Source organism: Eretmochelys imbricata, chromosome 3 (assembly GCF_965152235.1).
Source record: "Eretmochelys imbricata isolate rEreImb1 chromosome 3, rEreImb1.hap1, whole genome shotgun sequence".
NCBI classification, from domain to species: Eukaryota; Metazoa; Chordata; order Testudines; family Cheloniidae; genus Eretmochelys; species Eretmochelys imbricata.
Genome location: NC_135574.1, coordinates 89,720,995 through 89,744,597, shown reverse-complemented (window position 1 = coordinate 89,744,597; position 23,603 = coordinate 89,720,995). Strand labels below are relative to the sequence as shown.

The 23,603-nt window shown below is 37.9% G+C and overlaps 1 protein-coding gene across 2 annotated transcripts in view; it reads right to left on the bottom strand.

Moving 5' to 3' along the window:
• KPNA5 (karyopherin subunit alpha 5) overlaps positions 1 to 23,603 on the bottom strand; it is a 29,232-nt gene that overhangs the window by 5,138 nt on the left and 491 nt on the right. For both annotated transcript variants that reach the window (XR_013345619.1, XM_077812988.1), the window contains exons 2-13: positions 22,268 to 22,401; positions 19,739 to 19,840; positions 19,557 to 19,656; positions 18,895 to 18,989; positions 17,346 to 17,477; positions 16,132 to 16,220; positions 14,101 to 14,200; positions 10,019 to 10,182; positions 8,409 to 8,487; positions 6,224 to 6,349; positions 4,107 to 4,234; positions 370 to 548 (exon numbers count right to left, since the gene is read on the bottom strand). Coding sequence is in view for 1 of the 2 variants with exons in the window: in XM_077812988.1 (XP_077669114.1) it covers positions 370 to 548; positions 4,107 to 4,234; positions 6,224 to 6,349; positions 8,409 to 8,487; positions 10,019 to 10,182; positions 14,101 to 14,200; positions 16,132 to 16,220; positions 17,346 to 17,477; positions 18,895 to 18,989; positions 19,557 to 19,656; positions 19,739 to 19,840; positions 22,268 to 22,401 (1,428 nt within the window). In the remaining variant the exon portion in view is untranslated. The remainder of the gene's footprint in view (positions 1 to 369; positions 549 to 4,106; positions 4,235 to 6,223; positions 6,350 to 8,408; positions 8,488 to 10,018; positions 10,183 to 14,100; positions 14,201 to 16,131; positions 16,221 to 17,345; positions 17,478 to 18,894; positions 18,990 to 19,556; positions 19,657 to 19,738; positions 19,841 to 22,267; positions 22,402 to 23,603) is intronic.

Genomic DNA, 23,603 nt, shown 5'->3' with positions numbered 1-23,603 from the left:
GCCAGGTCCTTATGGAAGAGATTAGTTTTCATAATAATGTTAAATTTATTTTTACCACTAACTTTGTAAAACCAAAAGTAATCTGCCTAAATTTCATAGATATGATCTAATTTTACTTTTGAGTTTCTGGCTTACTAACATTTTGTACCGTAAGAACTTGTATGTTCTGCCTTAAATTAGATATTTGCTGAATTTTAACTCCAGCATATTGATTTAGTTTTGTCTGAAATATGGCTAGAAATTGGTATAGCAAATAGTAGGTCTAAGTAACTTGTAACTATCTTAGTGAAATGTTTTACATTATTTTCCCTTTTCAGTTACGAATAAGACAACTTTAAGTGCACAGCTTCACAAGAAATAATTGCTTACCATATGCTTCCTCTATAAGGGCACAGTAAGGATTAATACCCATTCCATTTTGTTTGGATTCTTGCTCTCCAAGACGCAGAATATTTTCAAGTCCATTCAAAGCCACCTGCACTATTTTGGAATCCATCACAGTCAGGAGATCACAAAGAGGCTTGGTACAACCTAATGCTACCAAATACCTTCGTAATGATGGAGGAAATAGAGGGGAAAAAAGAAGGATTGATAATCAAGTATAAACTTTGATACTGTTTTTAGCAGAATTCTATACCGTAGAAGAATGGTGTAAGTAACCTGCTGAAATAAAAGCATTTCTATAACCTACGAAGGCAACCTTACTCTGAAATACAGTCAAACCCTGGTCTTTCCTAATGAGACAAGAATACAGCAGTTAATCTTATAACTGATGTTTGGATTATGTAAACATTTTCAATCCCTTTTATAAATGATTTTACCTTGTTCTAAAAAGATGCATTTCAGATGCTTCTAATTATATCAGAATGTTTCTCCTGTATGTAACAGTAACAGCCTCTTTTCTCAAATCAAGAATAATATGTAATGGACAAAGCTCTAAGCAAGTCTCTAGAAGGAGACAAGAATGTTTTTTTCAATTCAATAGCAATCCATTAAAATACAAACAGAATGCATTTAAATAATTCTGAACATTAGCTACCAGAAAGGGAAGAATGTTGTGACTACAGCAAAGGACTGGGATTCAGAGGATCTGATTTCTATTCCCAATTCTGCCACAAACTTCCTGTGTGACCTTGGGAAGTCACCACCTTTCAGTTTCAGTTCCTCCTGTATCAGTAAAACTAAGACAGTAATGCTTACCTATATCACAGGGTTGCTTGAAGTTTAGTTAATTATGTTCATAAAGCACACTGAAATCCTCAAGGTGCCATTATTTAAGTGCAGAGTACTTAAGAGGTAAGCTCTGTGTGACAGAGATCATACCTTCTTCTGTGTTTTGTAATGTGCCGAGTATTTATGGTACCAAACAAATATTTATCTTACAACCAAAGTTTCAGGAGGAGATCCACATCACATATTGTATCAAATCTGAAAAGTTTTATTTGAAATAAAGGATATTATATTTTTAAATGTTAAGTTATTTTTCTGGCATTCTGATTAGACTATTTAATGGCTGTAGTGGTGCAAAATGGTTTAACTGTTTCCAGGAAATATACAAGTACTTAGCACACTTTTGGTTTCACAAAGACTATTTTTGTGGCACTTGCCATTTTTGCTTAAAAAGGACTGTTTACAGCACAACTATAGAATCAGTTACTAGGGCAGCTGCATATTATCAATAAGTCATTTAAACTAATAAAAATAATCCAAGTATAGGTATTCAGATAAACCAGAAAAATGTTTGGTTTTGTTCGATCACTAAAGAGATCAAAGCTATTTTTCCAAGTCAGACCATCATAATAATATAGATGGTTATCTATGGGAATATCCTAGTAATTACAGGTCCGGCTTGACATGAGTAATTAGAAATGGGTGAGGACTCATTTGTTGGGAGACAAGATTGGGGAGTAAATGAATCAGCAGGCTGGAAACAGGTAGACAGATAAATAGGTCTGTAAGCTAAAACACAGAATGTCTGTAACTTGCTAATATAAGGGGGAGGGAGGGGGAGAACACCCAGGGATCTATTTACAATGGACAAGGTAAGCCTGGAAGGTAAGATGGACATGGACAGCGTGGACAGAGAATGATGCATAGAGACTGGTTATTTTGTAAGAACCAAACCAATCCCAAAAGGTATGCAATATATAGTAAATGCAATGTCATGTGTAACTGTATATAAAGGAAGATATTTTCCATGCAAATTTGGATGCGTGGTACACGCCTCACCCACCCCCTACATTTAAGTCTCATCAACTCAGCATAGCTGAGCATTTCCTGTATGCCAAGTAAAGATACCCAAGTGACAAAAATCTGGAGTTGAACTGAGTCCTTGGAAAGCTGAGTGGAGAGAAGTCTCAGAAAGAATCCCAACAGTAATGTAAAGGAAAATTAAAGTAAAGTAGTCAGAACAGATTCAAAATGATTAAGCTACATTTTGCAGCTGTAATAGGATATTTAAAAATAATATTCTTGTTAAGTTTTATGTAACATGACTGCCTGAACTTGAAGTCAAGAATATATTTTTAAAAATTTTTCCCAACAAATAGGCATGACCCAGTTTCATGTGGCTGTAATTCACCCTAGACACACTTGCTGTTCATAAACAGCTCAAATTTTCTTTGACAATATGACATTAGCAAAACTCTTTGTGGGGGGAGACTGACTTCAGTGTTCAGAGCTTTCACAAGGGTGAATTTCACTGAGTGAAATTACAGTGTTTCAGTTGTGCTGCTAATTCAGTTGTATATTCTGACAATCAGGGTCCAGACACATTAAGGGAAGAATGGGGGTGGAGGGTTGAACCCCAAAGAATAAGCAGTTGAATCAACTGATTATATACAATGTTATTGTGCTATAAAAGTACATTGAGTGAGGTATTTTATGAAAGCTTGTAATGTTCTGAACTTTATAGTCATTATGAATTACATATACAGACTGGTTTTTTGTATTTGTGTATAAATAAAACTATGTTAATAATTTATGCTGCAGCATTCAGCTTCACTTCACAGTGGGCAGTCAAGCAAGGATATGCTACCTCCACAACTAGAGGAGACTAGATCCAAGCACCTAGCATTATACAACTCAAGAAAAGACAAATGATGGGCCATTAGATTTAATGAGAAGACAATGAGACATCCCAGCTAGAACTTCCCCAATCTGCATAATCCCCAAACTCATAACAACCCTCCCCCCAAAAAAAACACTTTTTAAAAAAGAAGGGGTTTGAGGAGAATCCAGAAACTGAGGGACAGTCATTTGGTAGGTGCTGTCCGTGAAACACGGGATTAAGAGTAGATGGTAAACTGGGAAACTGTTCAGAGGCAACAGGTAATTTGTATTAGAAAAGGGAATCTAATTTGCAAGTCTAAAGCCTGAGGTTGTATCTTTATGTTTACTTTCTGTGTAACTTGTACATGTTTCCTATTCCTAACTATTTTATCCTTGAAATTGTAATTTTCTCTCTCTCTATTAGGTATTTCTTTTACTTTTACCCCAAGTAAAAAAGTGTGTGTAAACTATGTTGAGTATGTGGACTAAAGTAAGATATGTCTGGGGGATTGGCGTCACTGATGAAACAGTGAGGAAGAGTACAAATGGCTGGTACCAAAGAACTCTGAGACAGACCTGGGGAGATTTGAGACTGGAAGGGATGTTAATGTCACCCTGCAAGGAATAACTAGGTGGTGGAAGCCAGGGTGAGATCTTGTGCTTGTGGGCAGGCTACTGGTGTCAGGAGTCTGAACCAAAGCTGCTCAACATAAAGGCACCCCAGGTTACAGGGCAGGAGGTGACACAGAGCCCTGTACTGGTCTGGGTGATCCCCAAAACTTCACACATACTTTATACAACCCATTTTCTAAGTTGCAATACAAAAAAATCACTATATAAAAAGACAACTAGTTCCAAGAAAACAGCTTTGTTTTTAGGAATTTGTTGTGAATTTTGCCAGAATCCAATTATGGGACTAAGAATTTTCTCTTTAAGGTCAAAGAGAAACGTAAGTGGCAAAATACCTGTGTCTCAATTCGTTAGGTTATTTTCAGATGAATACTAAGTGAATTCACATACTAATTCTCCTCTGAATCAAACTTCTAATTCATTACCTTATCTGTTCAGGAGTACCTCCTGATGTTGCATTAGTGATGGCCCATGCTGCTTCTTTTCTGGTGCGAAATTCAGCTTTCTGAAGAATGTCAATCAATATTGGAAAAATATTTGCATCTATAACAGCCTAAAACAAGAAACAGTGACATTATACAATAGGCTTTAAATGGTAACAAAAACAACCAAGTTAATATAAATCGAGAAAAAACATTAAAGATGTTTCCAGAATAGAGAATACCATGATTCGGTAGAATGTGTCAGCCAATTCTCGTTTAGTTTGAAATTATTTGTTAAAGCTATTCATTCTTTAAGAGTGTACCAATCAGCAATTGTCTATTAACTTGTGAAGATTCCAGTGCACACTAGTTTATATTCAGGAAGGTCACAAAGTATCTTTCTAAATAATATTTTATTTATAGATTTGCCTCATGATGAGAATCTCAAAAGTTATAGTACAAAGAATATTACCTTTTGAATAAGGATATTTAGATTGGGTCAACATATTTAAGATCCTGATACAGTCCTGACAAAGTTGCTGAAAATCTAGGATTGCGATTTGAAATTAAAACTTCGAATAAAATCAGTTAGCCTCACCCAGACTGGGAGAACTTTTGTGACAAAAAGGGCTTGTGTTCTCTTCAAAAGCCATTTCTACAAATGGAATACCACTATTTAAAAAACAAAAAACCTTAGAATATGCACAACTACACTCAGTCCCCACATTAGGGCCACTCAAATAATTACAGAAAGCCACTGAAGGAATGTTGACTGTAAGTTGTAAGTGAAAATTTGACAATTTAAAATGGTGTATTGTCATAATACTATCTAAACACTCAGGCTAGATGTCTGGGGGATTAAAAACATGCAAATATACACCAGGCTGATTACCATAGTGCAAAATAAGAAAAACAAGTCTTTCACAGGTTTGCTAGTTAGTAAAGATTGCACTGCATACTGTTCACCAATCTGTTTTTTGAAGTTACACTAAAATTCCAATATCTTAATCTGTAATTACCAGGCTTTTTCATGGCGAGAACTAGAGCTGCTAGGAAAAAAATTCCATTTCCCAGTGGGGAATTTTGAGTTTTTGAAATTAATTTCCATATCAAAGCAAAACAGGAAGTAAAAATACTGAAACACTTCACAAAACAACAAAACCCCAGAAATTTCAAATCAATAAGGTTTATGTTAAAAATGTTGTTTTGAATCACAATCTACTTGAAACAAAACTGTTTTTGATTGTGCCAAAAAGAAAAAATAAAATATCAAAAGAGACATCTTCCCACAGAAAATTTTGATTTAAATGAAGTTAAATTTAAGTCTCTCACTGAAGTGAATTATCTACATCCTATAATGCACTGTCTGCCACATCAAGCTATTTTAACATGTATTCAGTTGACAGAATTCATGTATTATGTTAATGGAGAGTAACACAGTAACTTGGGAAAAATTGTTGTATTAATACTGTTGAAAAAATATTTTATGCATCCTTTGTATCTTTCATGTTTGTCGAATTTAATCATTTCCTTTTAATACAAAAATAGCATTTCAATTCAATTTGCTTTTCAATAACTAGGAACAACACACCCAGTATATAATTCTGAATGTTGCATATAAAGATCCTGTACATCCCCAGAAGATTTCCCTACTCCAAATCCATTTTGTAATATACACTTTGTATATTTTTTTGCAAAGCTCCATAAACATTTTTAAGCACCGGTCATTTAAAACTTTGTAAGCAAGCACTTGCACGTAAATATTCTTTACAAACAATAATACTTAGAACTTTACATCTTTTAAGTCTTCAATTCATTTTATAATCATTAACTAGTTGTCAGTCCCTTTAAAAAGTCAAAACAGGAATCTGCCTCTTTAGCACAAAAAAAAAAAAAGCGGATATCACGTAGTTTTATTTTTATATAATTACATATTAATTGTAAACTTAGATTAGAATTTCTAATAAGCACCCCAAAAGCTGGAAAAAACAAATAAAACTCCAACTAGAACAAAAATCAAAATGGAAGGGTAAAATATGTTATACACATTTTTCCTTCCAAGAGAAAAGCACTAAGTTCTAGTTCAGAAGAAGATGGTTATATTACTAACATTTCATTACCTGAATCTGAGCTCGGTTTCCTGCAGTAATATTAGAAACTGTCCAGCATGCTTCTTTTCGAATGGATTCCTTAGGACTACTCAGCAAATGAAGGAGACAGGGTAATGCAGAGCAATTTAGAATTACCTAAAATAATTTGAAAGTTGAAAATTTCTGCCTGTACAACATAAAAAAGGTACAGTTCACAGTTGACAGCGGAATTCAAGACAGACAGGCTTTATAAGAATATACTTTACATCTATCAAATACTGCATTCCAAAATGAAGGTATTTAAATGGCAACATAGTGACACAGAAAGAGAAACAGACAATTTGGTGATTTGGGGAGAGGTGCAGTTGATTAGGCCAAAACAGGAAAGTTGTTATGGAGGGGGGGGGAAAAGGAGCAGTTGGACCACAAGTTATTTAACAATTTGTATACTAAGGCGGGCAACTGTATGCCTACTTTACACTAAAGTTACTGAAGCTAGATCCAAAAACCAAATAAATGCACATGCCAATGACAAAAAAAAAAGGGGGGGGGGGCAGAAATAATGGCGGGATCATTCCCCCCCCCCCCATAATAATGGTCAACGCACAATTAGCTATTATGGGCCATACTCTGCACTCAGTTATGCAAATGAAACTCCTACAGAACCACTCTCCTCAACTTTTGTGGCCTTATCCCGTCCTGATTCTCCTTCTGTGGCACACTGCTGCTTCAGTCTCTTAGCAATTTATCTTTCCCTCCAGCCTTGTGTGTGCATTTCCCTCTTTTACTTATCCTTTGGTGAAGGAATGTACTCCACAGATTCAGTATCTATATGATGGCGACTCAAAATCATAAGAACGTTACGAATGGCCACACTGGGTCAGACCAAAGGTCCATCAAGCTCAGTATCCTGTCCTCTGACAGTGGCCAATGGCAGGTGCCGAATGAACAGACAGGTTATCATCAAGTGATACATGTCCTGTCACCCAATCCCAGCTTCTGGCAAAGAGAGGTTAGGGACACCATTCCTGCCCATCCTGGCTAACAGCTATTGATAGACCTATCTTCCATGAATCTATCTAGCTCCCTTTTGAATGCCGTGATAGTACTGGCCTTCACAACATCCTCTCCACCAGCTCTTTCTTGTCCTCAGTATCAAATTTAAGCACTTTGTACAACCACCGAATGCCTGCACAATTCTGCTGCAGTCTACATCCCAAACTTCATTTTATATTACCTCTCCCTTTTTCATGCCTTCTTCCACGCTACCTTTACACATGCAATGCTCTCTTAATCCATAGTGCATTAGAGGACCTTGCCATTCTATTTGAATCCCTTTTAAAAATTTACTTCTGTGAGGCCCAATAAAAATCACGTAACTATTTAAATCAACCCCCTCTTCTCTAAGTCTTTTAGATAGTAAGCTATTTACTAGCTATTTAAAGCAGGGACTGTCTTTATCTGCACAGCCTCAAATTCAATGTACAAGGTTTCCTAAAGATTAGTCAAGTGAGGACAAGTGGGACCACAGGTTCATGGACAAATAATTAAATGTACCACCTAACTACAACCGATAAATACAAGAATGGAGTACAGTTCCCATACAGGAAACTAAAGCCATTCTATACGTATTGGTTAATATAAAACATTCATCTATTGCTTGTGATTTATAAGGTTCATACTGAAGTAGAAACCATAATTACAGTCCACTTTGATACTTCTGTATGACTGAAGTTTTTATGGAGAAAGAGAGGAAGTTTTGAATCAGTTCGCATGTGTCTAAAAAAACAACTAGAATGGCTACTAAAGACACTTTGTCCAAGTGGGTTATTATATAGTTGACTCCTGTTAATAATTACTGAAAATGTATTATGTTAATATCTGGGAAGAACAAAAGAGTAAAATTCAAAAATGTAATACAGTATTTTTCCCATAGAACTGGAATGACTAAATTAACCTTATCCTCACAGCAATTACATGTAGAAGTCATTGGCCAAAATTATTAATACCTTATCAGACTGGTAATACAGAATCTGCCTAAATTCTTACATGGCCCCTTTCACTACGGTATCTGAACACCTGTTGCTAGACAAATATGTGAATACAACTAACAGCCTTAATCAGTTCCCTAAATAGCACAATTCATTCCTACACCAAAAATTTCTATATGCTTTTCCAAATTAGCTATATTTCTCAAGTTAAAAGTTGATCTTACCTGTGTTTGAATATCATCACCGGTCACAATATTTCCAACTGCTCTTAATGCAGGAGACACCACCTTGTAATCATTATGCCTAGAGACAGTACAAATGTTAAACTGCTTGAGGCTGCCAAACTTTATACAATAACTACAGTTGGAGGGTTTTAGGCTTCTGATAGGATTTAAACTTATGGCCATGGCAACAGAAAGCCATCTCTTGCAATCTTCCACTGTTTGGCCAAATTCTCCCCAATAGCTCTTAAGTCCAGTTGACTATTTTAAAGGAAGGATTTCCCTTTCGAAGTTGCAACAGTGATTGTCTGTCACAGAGAAAGCTATGTCTACAAATCAAGGACGTGAATGACTTCACCCTGCCTGAATTTCACAGAATAACTGGGCCTTTGGGAATGACGTAATCCATGAGCAAAATTCCTGAAGTAGCCATCCAGCCTAAAAAGAGAGGCAGTGAAACTGAAGATATTTCCCTTCCTCCAACTAGTTTTTTGGGAGGCAGACTCCATTCCTTTCTCACAAATCAGTAACATGGAGACACCCCCACAATTATCAATTAGGACAAGAGTCTACTGAACAGTCCTTCATCAACCATGAAAGAAAAAAAAAACATGTCTAACACTCTCTCCCTAAACGTATCCTAGCCATCTATTCATAGGGAGTAGTGCTGACTGAGCAGCTCAGGGAACCATACTCTGCTATTCTGCAGACTCATAGTGCAGAGTGTTTTTTTGTTTTTCCTCTTCCTCTTGGCAGTTTATGAAATGTCCACCTAGTAAACTGGGAAAATGTGAAAAAATAGCACAAAACTGTTTCTGGGACTTATGCTCCCATTAACTGTCCATGTTTCTGCTAGGGGACCCCTTAAGTTTAATATTACCAGCAAGAAAACAAAACTCAAAAACCTGAAGTTTTCAGGCCAGTTTGTGTCTCAAGCACAATCCCTTGCTTTCCAGGTTAGAAGTGCTGTGGATGAAGCATCTTTCGCTAGCAACCTAGGAAAAATTCAAGGAGCTGACCAAGCCAGAAGCAGCACTGAAAGGCTTCAGACTGAAGCGCTTTACAGTCCTCCTCCGCCAAAAGGGACAGGCACTTTACATGGGCCATAAGAGACGACTGAAAAAAACGGAGTAACCCTAAAATAGTGGCTCTCAACCTTTCCAGACTAGTGTACCCCTTTCAAGAGTCTGATTTGTCTTGTACACCTGAAGTTTCACCTCCTAAACTACTTGGACAAAAGTGTCACAGCACACTATTACTGAAAAAATAGCTTATTTTCTCATGTTTATCATATAATTATAAAATAAATCAATTGGAATATAAATATTGTACTTATATTTCAATGTACAGTATATAGAGTAGTATAAACAAGTCACCGTCCGTATGAAATTTTAGTTTGTACTGACTTTGCCAGTGCTTTTTATGTAGTCTGTTGTAAAACTAGGCAAATACAATATCTAGATGAGTTGATGTACCCCCTGGAAGATCTCTGCATTCCCCTGGTTGAGAACCCCTGCCCTGGAGGACAGCCCATCAGTACTGTAGGCCCACAGTTTGAGCCCATGTTCATGTTGGCAACACCCTAAAATAGAGACCTGACTAAAGGCACTTACATAAGAAGTTCCACCAATCTTCGACAGACTCCAGAATCAATAACTGCTTGGATTTTATCATTGGGTCCATCTGAAAGGTAAGAGAGGGCCCAACAAGCATCTGCTAATACATCTGGGTCACTGTTAAACAACAGTCTTGATAAAACATTTAAGCAAGGAGCAACCTAGGTTAAAAAAAAATTATACATGATTAGATGTTTCCTCTATTTTGTTTTAAATTTGTTTTTTCATGTGCTAATAGAAAAATGTGAATTAAGTTACATGCACCATATGGTGAGTAGTGTTGGCTTACAATCTCAGAATGGATTGTTTCATGGTCGAGGCTAAGGATGATTGATAGCCCAAATCAGAACCCTGCAGGAATTACCTTTACTTTATCACACAGTCTGCTACGAAGACATTGCAACCATGCAGTAATGCTAGTCTTTCCTTTTCATGTAAAGGATTTATTGTTTGCTTTTCAGCCTACCCACTTGAAGGAATTACATTATTATAATCACTTTACAAAAAGGGATCATACGTTTCTCAGCTGCCCATATACTACTGAGTTTTACAGAGCCAAACTAGGAAAATTTGACTCCCTCAGGGAACGGATGGGTAGGATCCCCTGGGGGACTAACATGAAGGGGAAAGGAGTCCAGGAGAGCTGGCTGTATTTCAAGGAATCCCTGTTGAGGTTACAGGGACAAACCATCCCGATGTGTTGAAAGAATAGTAAATATGGGAGGCAACCAGCTTGGCTTAATGGTGAAATCCTAGTGGATCTTAAACATAAAAAAGAAGCTCACAAGAAGTGGAAGGTTGGACACATGACCAGGGAAGAGTATAAAAATATTGCTCGGGCATGTAGGAATGAAATCAGGAGGGCCAAATCGCACCTGGAGCTGCAGCTAGCGAGAGATGTCAAGAGTAACAAGAAGGGTTTCTTCAGGTATGTTGGCAATAAGAAGAAAGCCAAGGAAAGTGTGGGCCCCTTAATGAATGAAGGAGGCAACCTAGTGACAGAGGATGTGGAAAAAGCTAATGTACTCAATGCTTTTTTTGCCTCTGTCTTCACTAAGGTGGTCAGCTCCCAGACTGCTGTGCTGGGCATCACAACATGGGGAATAGATGGCCAGCCCTCTGTGGAGAAAGAGGTGGTTAGGGACTATTTAGAAAAGCTGGATGTGCAGAAGTCCATGGGGCTGGACGAGTTGTATCCGAGAGTGCTAAAGAAATTGGCGGCTGTGATTGCAGAGCCATTGGCCATTATCTTTGAAAACTCGTGGCGAATGGGGGAAGTCCCGGATGACTGGAAAAAGGCCAATGTAGTGCCAATCTTTAAAAAAGGGAAGAAGGAGGATCCTGGGAACTACAGGCCAGTCAGCCTCACCTCAGTCCCCGGAAAAATCATGGAGCAGGTCCTCAAAGAATCAATCCTCAAGCACTTACATGAGAGGAAAGTGATCAGGAACAGTCAGCATGGATTCACCAAGGGAAGGTCATGCCTGACTAATCTAATCGCCTTCTATGATGAGATTACTGGTTCTGTGGATGAACGGAAAGCAGTGGATGTATTGTTTCTTGACTTTAGCAAAGCTTTTGACACGGTCTCCCACAGTATTCTTGTCAGCAAGTTAAAGCAGTATGGGCTGGATGAATGCACTATAAGGTGGGTAGAAAGTTGGCTAGATTGTCGGGCTCAACGGGTAGTGATCAATGGCTCCATGTCTAGTTGGCAGCCGGTGTCAAGTGGAGTGCCCAGGGGTCGGTCCTGGGGCCGGTTTTGTTCAATATCTTCATAAATGATCTGGAGGATGGTGTGGATTGCACCCTCAGCAAATTTGCGGATGATACTAAACTAGGAGGAGTGGTAGATACGCTGGAGGGCAGGGATAGGATACAGAGGGCCCTAGACAAATTGGAGGATTGGGCCAAAAGAAATCTGACGAGGTTCAATAAGGATAAGTGCAGGGTCCTGCACTTAGGACGGAAGAACCCAATGCACCGCTACAGACTAGGGACCAAATGGCTAGGCAGCAGTTCTGCGGAAAAGGACCTAGGGGTCACAGTGGACGAGAAGCTGGATATGAATCAGCAGTGTGCCCTTGTTGCCAAGAAGGCCAATGGCATTTTGGGATGTATAAGTAGGGGCACAGCGAGCAGATCGAGGGACGTGATCGTCCCCCTCTATTCGACATTGGTGAGGCCTCATCTAGAGTACTGTGTCCAGTTTTGGGCCCCACACTACAAGAAGGATGTGGATAAATTGGAGAGAGTCCAGCGAAGGGCAACAAAAATGATTAGGGGTCTGGAACACATGACTTATGAAGAGAGGCTGAGGGAACTGGGATTGTTTAGTCTGCAGAAGAGAAGAATGAGGGGGGATTTGATAGCTGCTTTCAACTACCTGAGAGGTGGTTCCAGAGAGGATGGTTCTAGACTATTCTCAGTGGTAGAAGAGGACAGGACAAGGAGTAATGGTCTCAAATTGCAGTGGGGGAGGTTTAGATTGGATATTAGGAAAAAAATTTTCACTAGGAGGGTGGTGAAACACTGGAATGCGTTACCTAGGGAGGTGGTAGAATCTCCTTCCTTAGAGGTTTTTAAGGTCAGGCTTGACAAAGCCCTGGATGGGATGATTTAATTGGGGATTGGTCCTGCTTTGAGCAGGGGGTTGGACTAAATGACTTCCTGACGTCCCTTCCAACCCTGATATTCTATGATTCTATAATTCTATGAAATTCCTTCTAATCTCAGTTCCCATTCACTTGCAGTCTCTCTGGGCAGAGCTTGGAACCCAACCTCTTCCTATCACCTCTACATGGACAGTAGTTTGTCTGATGAAGCTGCCAGTTTTAGCCCCACCTCACCCCTCAGTTTTCCCCTCAAACGTCAATGTTGGGAATACTGGGTTCTTTGCAGGGATTAAGAGTCCTTTTCTCTTCAGCTGACAGTTGCTACACAATTCTGCTTCCCCTACCCCCTTTTAGTGCTGCTACTGTGAAAGGCAAAGGAACTACTCCGAGTAGCAGTTGCCCAGAGAAGGGAATACGTAAGTAGCAAAGAGCATCCTTGTTCCACACTACCAGAAAGGGCTATTATTGAAGGCAGCAGTTTATAAACTAGAACAGCAAGATGGGGAAACTACTCACCATTTTGTTAACATCCCCCCACAAGAATAAAATTAAAGTAGCATATTAATAAATAATCAATCAATCTCATACTCTATGAGAAAAGTTTTGCTGAAGGGAAAATTGAGAGAGGCTGAGCAATTCACTTACCCAAGGTCACAACAGCCAATAGCAGAAATGAGACTAAAATTCAGGAGTCCTGACCTCACTCCCCTGCCCTCTTCCAGAATACCCGATTTACTTCAATTAAATAAACTATTTAAAAGCTTTAGGATAATGATACAAAAATGTTCCAGATTTACAAACAAATATTTACATTACAAAGATGGATTGCTTTTTCAAAGTTAAAACATCACCACATTAATACTATTCTGCTGAAGAGCTATAGCAAAATACAAGAACCTTGTTTCCTAGCAAGATACTGCAGACCAAGCTGATGAAAAGTGACACTTTTTAACTATTTTAATAGTTTATTCTCTTGTTTATAGAAAGCATCAAAAAAGATTAACATAGTTTATTTAGGTTTCAGAGTAGCAGCCGTGTTAGTCTGTATTCGCAAAAAGAAAAGGAGTACTTGTGGCACCTTAGAGACTAAAATTTATTTAGACACACTGGACTTGGTTTGGTTTTCAGATAGTGAATGAATCAATATCCTTCGCACTAGCATTAAGGTCAGCAGAAACACACAAAGCTCTGCATATAATATGGTAACATCTACATTTTCTATTGTGTCACATAAAATGGTGACTATTTATTAGTGAAGACTTAGTTTACCTCAGAATGAGAATAGATCATATGGATCTACAGCAAACATGTCTTCTCATAACAAAAAAAATTCTTTATCCCGGAGACTGACTGGGTTGACTACAAGAAGATTCTTCTCTGTATGAGAACACCCCATTACAAGGATAGTGCCCCTTCACATTTTATAAGTTCCTTAAAAGCGAAATATTTTGATTCCTTACATACCTTACTAAAGTCTGGAGGTGGATTCTTGCCTCTACAGAGGTTTGAGAGAGCCCAGACTGCATTTCTAGTTGTTGTAAGTCTATTTGAATTTGACAACAATCTGCCAAGCAAGAGAACAAATATCACATTACATTCATTACCAAGGAGTGGTATTCCCTTGTTTTCCTAGGATTCTTATTATTGTCAGAAGTCTAGAAATAATTCCTATCTCCCTGCACTAGTTTAATTCCTTTCCTCTTGCAAATACTGATTTTTTGCCTGTTCTGAAATATTCTCATGGCACAGACCAGTTTAATAGAGTACGTGGTTCATAAGAGACACTTTCCCTTACACTATTGTATAGCTACCTCTCCCCTCATTCACAATCACATAACATTGCGGTGTCAAGTACAGCAACTGCTTACACGAAAAATATTAGGAAAGTAATTAATTGAGTTTCTTGTAATGCAATATAGCAGTCGGTAAAAGGAGGAGCCAGGAACAGCAAGTGGGAACCTTCCTTATTAACATAGGTTTCAGAGTAACAGCCGTGTTAGTCTGTATTCGCAAAAAGAAAAGGAGTACTTGTTGCACCTTAGAGACTCTAAGGTGCCACAAGTACTCCTTTTCTTCTTATTAACATAGGTATTTTCATTTAAAGGAACACATTCAGACTAAGCTATTTTTAAAAAGATTGCTGGCTATGTTACTAGAAGAATTTTTTAAATCTAAATTTACTTTTTAAGCATTTAAGTTTGAAAATGGTAAACAATGCTGCAATATTTGGGCTGCAAAAACTGCGAAGGAATGGACAGACACATTGTTCCGTGTTTGACATTTTCAAGTTGTTTGTAAAGCGCTGAGGTTATTTATTTTAAAAAAATCTTTAGAGCTCCTCTACACTTGAAAGTTTATTTGGACCAAAGTAGTGTACAAATTTAAAGCACAAACAGCTATTCCTGAATAACTGTCACCCAGGAACCTCTTGGTGCAGGGGGCACAGTTTTACAGGGACCTCCTATGTTGCATATATTCATAGTAAGAACTTAAGGATGGCATATGATGTCTCTACTGAGAAGCAGTCATCATAATCACAAGATTTATGTATGGATATATTTGAGGAGTTACATGTAGGGTCCTACCAAATTCACGACCATGAAAAACGTGTTATGGACTGTGAAATCTGGTCTTGTGTGCTTTTACTCCATACTATTCAGATTTCACAGAGGAGACCAGCATTTCTCAAATTGGGGGTCCTGACCCAAAAGGGAGTTGCACGGGGGTTGTAAGATTTTTTTGGGGGGGCGGGGGGAGGAGAAGGGTCACAATATTGCCACCCTTATTTCTGCAGTGACTTCAGCGATAGGCAGCCAGAGAGCGGCGGCTGTTGGCGAGGCACCCAGCTCTGAAAGCAGTGCCCTTACAGCAGCAGCGCGGAAGTAAGAGTGGCAATACCATACCATGCCACCCGTAAATCAATTACAAAATCCAATCAAATTAAGCCTAGATATTCCAAGTGTTAGAACTGATATAGTTTTTTTATTTTTGGTGTTATTGGTCTAAGACAGGGGTCAGCAACCTTTCAGAAGTGGTGTGCCGAGTCTTCATTTATTCACTCTAATTTAAGGTTTTGCGTGCCAGGAATGCATTTTAACGTTTTTAGAAGGTCTCTTTCTATAAGCCTATAATATATAACTAAACTATTGTTGTATGTAAAGTAAATAAGGTTTTAAAAACGTTTAAGAAGCTTCATTTAAAATTAAATTAAAACGCAGAGCCCCCCGGACTGGTGACCAGGACCCAGGCAGTGAGAGTGCCACTGAAAATCAGCTCGTGTGCCGCCTTTGGCACGTGTGCCATAGGTTGCTTACCCCAGTCTAAGAGCTAGTAAAGCAAAAATGACAATCTACATTCAAATATTTCCTATAAAAAATACAAAAGCCTATGTACATTTTTTTTAAATGTATACACATACACACAATAACTTGTAGTGTATGGTTCCCATTCTCTAGAACGGTATGTTTTACTTACAATATTAGCCTAAATACTTACTCCAAGAGTGGTGGGAGTATTCCACAGTTTAAGACAAAGTCTCTGCATTCTGCGTTGTCACCAGCAATATTACCAAGAGCCCACACTGCCTTTAGAAAGCAAAGAGCTAAAGTAAGCTAATATAAACACAATAAAAGTTTATCTAAAATAATATTATAGCGTAGACTACACATCATGTATTCCTCCCATGACAAATTCCTATGATGGAGTCAAAACAGCTCATGATTATAATTACGTGAACATTCCAGAAAAGAAAATCCTCTCATCGTGCAGCTTTCACAAATCAAACTTGCATATTTGATTAAGTTACATCCTACCCAAGAAAGGGCTTGCCAGCCTTTTAGCCAAGCTTTATAAAGGCCATATATTTGTACAAAAAAGTCAAATACTTGAATAATTATATCCGTAATGAATGGTGCTTTAGAATGTGAATATGCTTCCACCAAAAAAAGATATCTGCATTTTCTCTGCAACGATAAAAATTTTGTATTCACATCAGATCCGCGATCTACAAAAATGGTCCGCAGATATCTGCATCCGTGCACATAAAATGGATATCAGCGAATTTGCAGGGCTCTCTCTCTCTCTCTCTCTATATATATATGCAATTAAGGATAAAGTTCCCTTTGGCTAAGCAACTCAATTGCAAACAGCTATTTAAAATAGAGTCATTACAAAGGATGTATTAGATCAGGAACTATTATTGCTTATTTTTCAGTCACTCCAAAATGAGCTAGGCACTTTACAAACAAGTAAATGACAGTCCCTGCTCTGAAATGCCACACCCTAAGTTCAGTACGATACACCGTGGGGCAGAGGGAAGAAATTAAGAGGAAAGATAAGGGAAACAACAAGATCATGTGGTAACTCAAGAAAGTATATGGATATCTTAGTGGTAAAGCTATTTTAATTTTCTCTATTGCTATGCCTTAGATCCCCTCGCTTCTTGCGAACATCACAACAGAAAATGAGTTTTTAGGAGGAAACAGAAAGAGATAAAAGAGGTAGGCTGGCAAAGAGGAAGCATAAGGGGCAGCACAGAAAAAAGGCAGATATTTGAGAGACGGAAAAAAGGAGCACACTGTGTGGAGCCTTATTTTTGTAGTCATAATAAACTAGTACACAAATTCTACCACTCGAAACTTTTTAAACCATACACAGAGTAAACAGGAAAAGGACAGTTATTTAGAAATTACAAAAACACAAATATGTACCTGCTCCTGTACATCTTCATGTTCTGAATTAAGCAATTTAATAAAAACTGGAACAGCTCCAGTCTCAATTACTACTTTGGTGTGTAGGAAAGTTCCAGATGCTATATTTGTCAAAGCCCAAGCTGCTTCAAACTGTTGAAGGAGAAAGACAAACAGAAGTCATTCATGGGAAATCAAACACATATTAAACAGAACAGATTTTACGTATTTGGAATTTTTATCAGATTATCCACTTAGATGTTTCTTCTTTGATACTAAAATAAATCTCTCCATTACTATGCTTTTACGAAGAAGAAAGTCACTGGCATTAACTAAATCTAGTACCTATTAAGCATCTTAGTAAAGGAAGTTGTTGGCTTGATTACATTATTAGGGCTTTTCTATACACGGAGTTATGCCTGATTCACTGTTCCTAATTTAATTCATGCGTGGACAATCCTATTCTGGAATAAGACTGTCCATACATGGAATTAATTAGTAACAACTCCATGTGTAGAGAAGCTCTTAGGTTTTGACTACACAAGAAAGTTGCACTGATTTAACTGAAGGTGTTATTTTAAACCTATTTAGTTCTACTGATGCAAACCCCTGAATGGACACTAATTTCAGTTTAAATCAAGTTTAGCTTAAAATTAATTCTGGTGCTATTTTCTTGGTTAGTTAAAGCCTTAGGCCTGGTCTATGCTACAGAGTTAGGTTGACATACGGAAGCTTATGTTGACCTGTGTATGCGTCTATGCTACAATGTTCCTCCCACTGATTTAACTTGCCCGCTACACCAACCAAATAACTCCACATCCGTGAGAGGCGTAGTGCTTAGGTCAATATAGTTAGGTCAACACAGCATCCTCATACATACTGCATTGCTTACATCGCCTGTTGCTGTCTTTGACAGCCTAAGCCCCCCACAATGCCCCACTTAAGTCAGCGTAAGTGCTCCAGGTGAGGACACGCACCGCCGATAGACAAGAATAGCGCAGACACGAAGAGCCGATTACTGCGGTGGCTGTAGGTTGACCTATCTTAAGTTGACATAATTTTGTAGCGTAGACATGCCCTTAGCCTGGCTTTCCATGTGGCAAGAAGTGTTGGGTAGAACTAGGTGTATTCTTATTGTTTGTTGAAAGATTTTCTGGAAGGGTCAAAGAAATTTTTTGATTTACAATGTTTTCCTAATTTTCTTTTACAAGAATTGTGAATGAAGTTGATGTTCACAAAAACATTTTCAAATTAGACAGTGTGGGCAGATGCTGTGACAGCTTGCTTACACATCTATCTCAATGCCTTGGATATTCCAGTTTGAGGGCTCTCTTGAACTGAATGCCATTCACACAGAAGCAGGATTTGATAAAATGAATATAGGGAGACTAGCATGGAAGTCTCTTGAGGACCAAGTGACAACAAGCTGACATCTCATGCAACTGGAATACAAATCTCTGATGGCCACATATTACTAAATGCAATTCTAAAACCATATTCTCCCCAGTTTTGTTTTCTGAGTTTTTTTCCCATTCCCAAACCTAAGTCAATATCAGTAATATTCACTCACTTGGAGAGTGCCATTCTCATTCCTCTCTAGAAATTTCACAAACCTCTGCACAACTCCTTGTTTCTGTATCACTTCATCTATAGGTGGATTAGGTTCTAGGGGAAAAAAGAAGGTTATTTGCACTAATGAAAATGAAAGCCAACACCTTAAATTACACCATAAATATAAAATATACTACTGAGCACAGTTCTCAGGAAATTCCTACCATAATTGTAACTTCAAATAAAATTAGTTTCCTTATTCAGGGAACAAATCATGATTAGAGACAGAGGCCATTATGGTATCTGCCACAATCCCAACTACAATAAACTGGAGGTGTATTTTACATTAGCAGCTGAATCAAAATTGTTCAAGGAATTCAAGCACTGTAATGAGCACTGGTAAGCGTGTAATCACTGCCCTAGCCCCCTTTAATCAAAGTCCTTGCTTTTGTTGCTTTATCTGAAAGACTTAACATTACTGTAATGAATCTTTTTGTGTTTAGCCATTATGTCCAAATGAATGTGACTACTCATCTGATTTAAACATAGTTAGAAGCTCCAGCAAGATCTGTTTGTTTTTTTTTAAAGTTGCAAATTTAAGACATATAAATTCAATGTGACTAATACTTGTTATATGAACACAAAGCAAGTACCATAAAAAAAAGTAAAATGCTGATTTACCTTTAGAAAGCAGTTTTCTAAATTTTTGTGTTGCTGTGAGCTGTTGATCAGGATCATCTGAGAAAATCATCTGCACCATATCTGCTGTAATAACTTCTTCCTAAAAATATACAAATGGCATCTTGTTTGCAGTTTTAAGCACATTTTTAAAAATACTTTAATTGTATTTATGTAGTACTTACTTCTGGAATAGGTACAGTAGAGCTGACATCAGGATCCTGGATGGGGCTTTCTACCATAGACTCTTCATTTCCCAGGAGAGAAACATTTCTGCGCTTAAATAACTAAACAAAGAAAAATGTGTCAAATTTTACATTGTTTTGTGGTTTTTTTTTTTAATATATGGGATAGATATACAAAGCATATAGAGGTATGAACTGCTACAGATTTTTTTTTTGTAAGTTTGAAGAAAAGAAGACGTTTCCAAAAGCAGTCATCAGAACCTTCAACAATTCTCAGAAAACTTCACAGAAAACGTGGATCATATGAAACAGTAAGGCATATACATTAGGATGAGTGATAGTAATGTCTCAATTTTCAAAAAAACCTGAATTTTAACAATGACTATATACTGACTCCCTTCTTCTCCCCAATCACCCATGAAACTGGGGATCTTAAAATAAAGTTTTAGGAATTTAAAAGGAAAAATCCAAACACCCCTGCAGTATTTGTAATCCAGAAAGAGCTAATGTGCCTTTGAGGCTTCACCTTGGAAGTTTCTTGTTTATTAAATTAGAAAAAAACATTTAAAAATATGTATGGGGATAAGAACAGATGACTGATTCCACGTCTTCGCTTCCATACTTAAGCAATTCAGGAAGAATGCCGTCAACCAGGTGCCTTGCTGTTTTTCAGCTTCCGCAATGCTTTTTTTACTTCTTCGATTTTTACCTCAGATACATCTATATCTAGGTCTAACGGTTTATCATTGTTAAATTCCAGTCTTATAATTGGTTCTGGTTGGTTTAGCACTTCTTTGAAGTGTTCCACCCATCTATTTTCTTGTTCCTCCTGTGTTTTCAAAATTTCTCCTTGTTTCCCTTTCACTGGGACACTTCTTGAAACCGTTAACAGGATATGGATCAAAATTCAGATCACGTAGACTGTTCTTGTATGGTTTCTTTCCCATGCCTCTTCAGCTTCACTAGCCTTACTTTCTATCCAATTTTACTTATATTTTTTGCATTGTTTCTTTACTGCTTTGTCAAGGTTCCTGTAGGTTTGTTTGGTTTCTTCAGTCGCGTGTTGTAGTACTAGAGTCTTGTTTTCTTCTTTTGTCTATAATTTTCCATGTTTCTTTTGAGATCCACTCTTCTTTATTGCTTCCTCTCTTTCTTATCTTTTCAGCTTCTTCTAGCATTGCTGTTTTGAAAAGATCCCAGTATTTTTCCACTTTGTTTTCTTCAAGATCTTTAAGGGCCTCAAACCTATTCTTGACCTCTATCTGGTACTCTTTTCGTATTCTGCAATCTTGTAGTTTCTGTGTATTGAATAATCTCAGTCTGTGTTCTTTCTTTTTAAGCACTTTAAACTTCAATTTGATGTTTGCTTTCAGTGAATACTGATCGCTCCCTATATCAGCTCCTCCGAATACTTGTGTCTAACACTGATGTCTTCCACCTCTGACTAACACAGATATCGTAAATCTCATTTTGTATATGGCTATCTGGTGAAATCCATGTCTTTTTGTGTATGTTTTTATGTTGGAAGAAAAAATTGCAGATGCTAAGATTGTTTTCAGCACAAAATTCAAGAAGTCTTGTGCCATTGTCTGTCGTTGTTCCAGATGTATGTGGGCTGATGACTGTTTCCCAACCTCTTCTTTCATTTCAAAGATCTGGGAATTAAAATCTCCCATAACCAGGACAAGATTGTGGTTTGGTATTTCTTTCATTACATCGTTCAATTTTGTATAGAATCTCTCTTTGTCCTCTTCATCTACATCGTTTGTTGGAGCATATGCCTGAACTATGGTGCCCTTAATGTGCTGAAAGTGGAATCTAGCTGCCAGTAGCTTATTTGATATTAGCTGCCAATTCATAAGTGATTTCTTTGCAGCACTATTCATGATGATTTCTACACCTCTCTCATGTTTGGTTCCACTGGAATATAACATTGTTTTTTCTCCAGATGTTATCATACCTTGATCTTTCCATCTAACTTCACAAAGTCCTAGGATGTCAATTTTATATCTACCCATTTCTTTGATTAGCTGTGCTAGTTTTCCTGCACTATTTAGAGTTCACACATTTCAGGTAGCTATGGATGTACTCTTTTTGGCCATTACTTTTTAATTACAAATTAACTGACCAAAATTCATATACGTTATTTTAATACAGTTCACTGAGAAGCTTTAAGAAAAAAATTCATTTCCAAACTGACATCACAACAGGTCACTACCATAATATAAATATTAACCATCGCCACCTGAATATACCTAGCCACCTACTTTACTATTAGCTTCCTGTATCTGTTTATATATTGGAGATACACCACCCTCAACTGTAATATTTATGCTTTAGCAGACTGCTCCTAATTTTTTACACGTAAACAAAATGTCTGCTACTGCCTTGATTTTCTTCTAGAAACCAAACTACTGTTACTGAAAAAATCAGCCTGTTTATATGATTATTATATAGAAATAAATCTTTATGAATGGAAAGCTCTCAATTGACAACCATGCTTATTACATTTAATTGTTAGAAACCTACTTGTTCTTCTCTTTTTTGTTTCCGAAGCTGGATTCCATCCTCTTCTCTCCGTCTGCGCATTTCTTGAGGATTGAGTGCATTGTTCTTGTAACTTTTCATTCTATAATTATCTTTTCCTGGGCTCGCCATCGTGTCTATAAAACAAAAAACAAACAATGGGATTTTTACCTTCCAAAAACCTGTATTTTGAGAGACATAAGTGCCTTCTAATGGGTTGTGAACCTTTGGGGCACAGGCTGTGTCTTCCCACCAACAATAAAGCCCAAGTTTCTCAAGAAGAGGTGTAAAAACCTCTTTGCCCAGGCTTTTGCTAATTAATGTATTCAGGCCACTATCAAGTTTCCATTTTTCTGCTGAACTCTGTTCGTTTTGTAACTTCATCCCTCCACCAACCTGGCTGTTTTGTCTGTCTGTTGCATCCTAACACCTAGATAATAAACTCTTTGAGACAGACACACAAACTGGGTGAGGCAACATCTTTTATTAGACAAACTTCTGCTGATGAAAGAGACAAGCTTTCTAGCTACACAAAGCTCTTCTTCAGCTCAAAAAGAACAGGAGTACTTGTGGTACCTTAGAGACTAACAAATTTATTCGAGCATATATACAGAGAAGGTGGAAGTTGCCATACAAACTGCAAGAGGCTAATTAATTAAGATGAGCGATTATCAGCAGGAGAAAAAAAACTTTTGTAGTGATAATCAAGATGGCCCATTTAGACAGTTGACAATAAGGTATGAGGATATTTAACGTGGAAATAGATTCAATATGTTCAACAGAAGTTGGTCCAATAAAAGATATTACCTCACACACCTTGACTCTCCAATATCCTGGAGACAACACAGCTCTAACAACACTGCATAGATCTTTGAGACAGACACTATCATCTTTGCTATTTGGCTGTACAGCTCCTGGCAAAATGACACACAGAATGGGGTTTCTAGGCATACAGTTATCCCATGATTTCCCCATCTCAGTCCTGTACGTTTGTGGCATTATATGGGTTTGACTGGAGACGTTTCAGAAATATAGCTTCTAACCCAAACCATATGAAGTCCACCCAAACCCTCTGGTGAGAGAATGTGACTCGAGAAAGCAGGCAGCAAAGAGGCCATATAACTGAAATAAGAAGGGGCAGTGATGTTACATTCCTTAGGCTTGCAAAGCCCCTTGATTGAGGAACAGACAATATTGCAAACAGGCCTAGAAAGGGTTTATCATTCCGGAACTGAAGCCCCATATCTGACCTGGGATGAGGGACCATCCAAACGCGGGGGCTGGGGGGCAGGTGGAAGAGACCACGCTCCGGCTCAGGGCCGGGTCTCAGGTGCTGGCC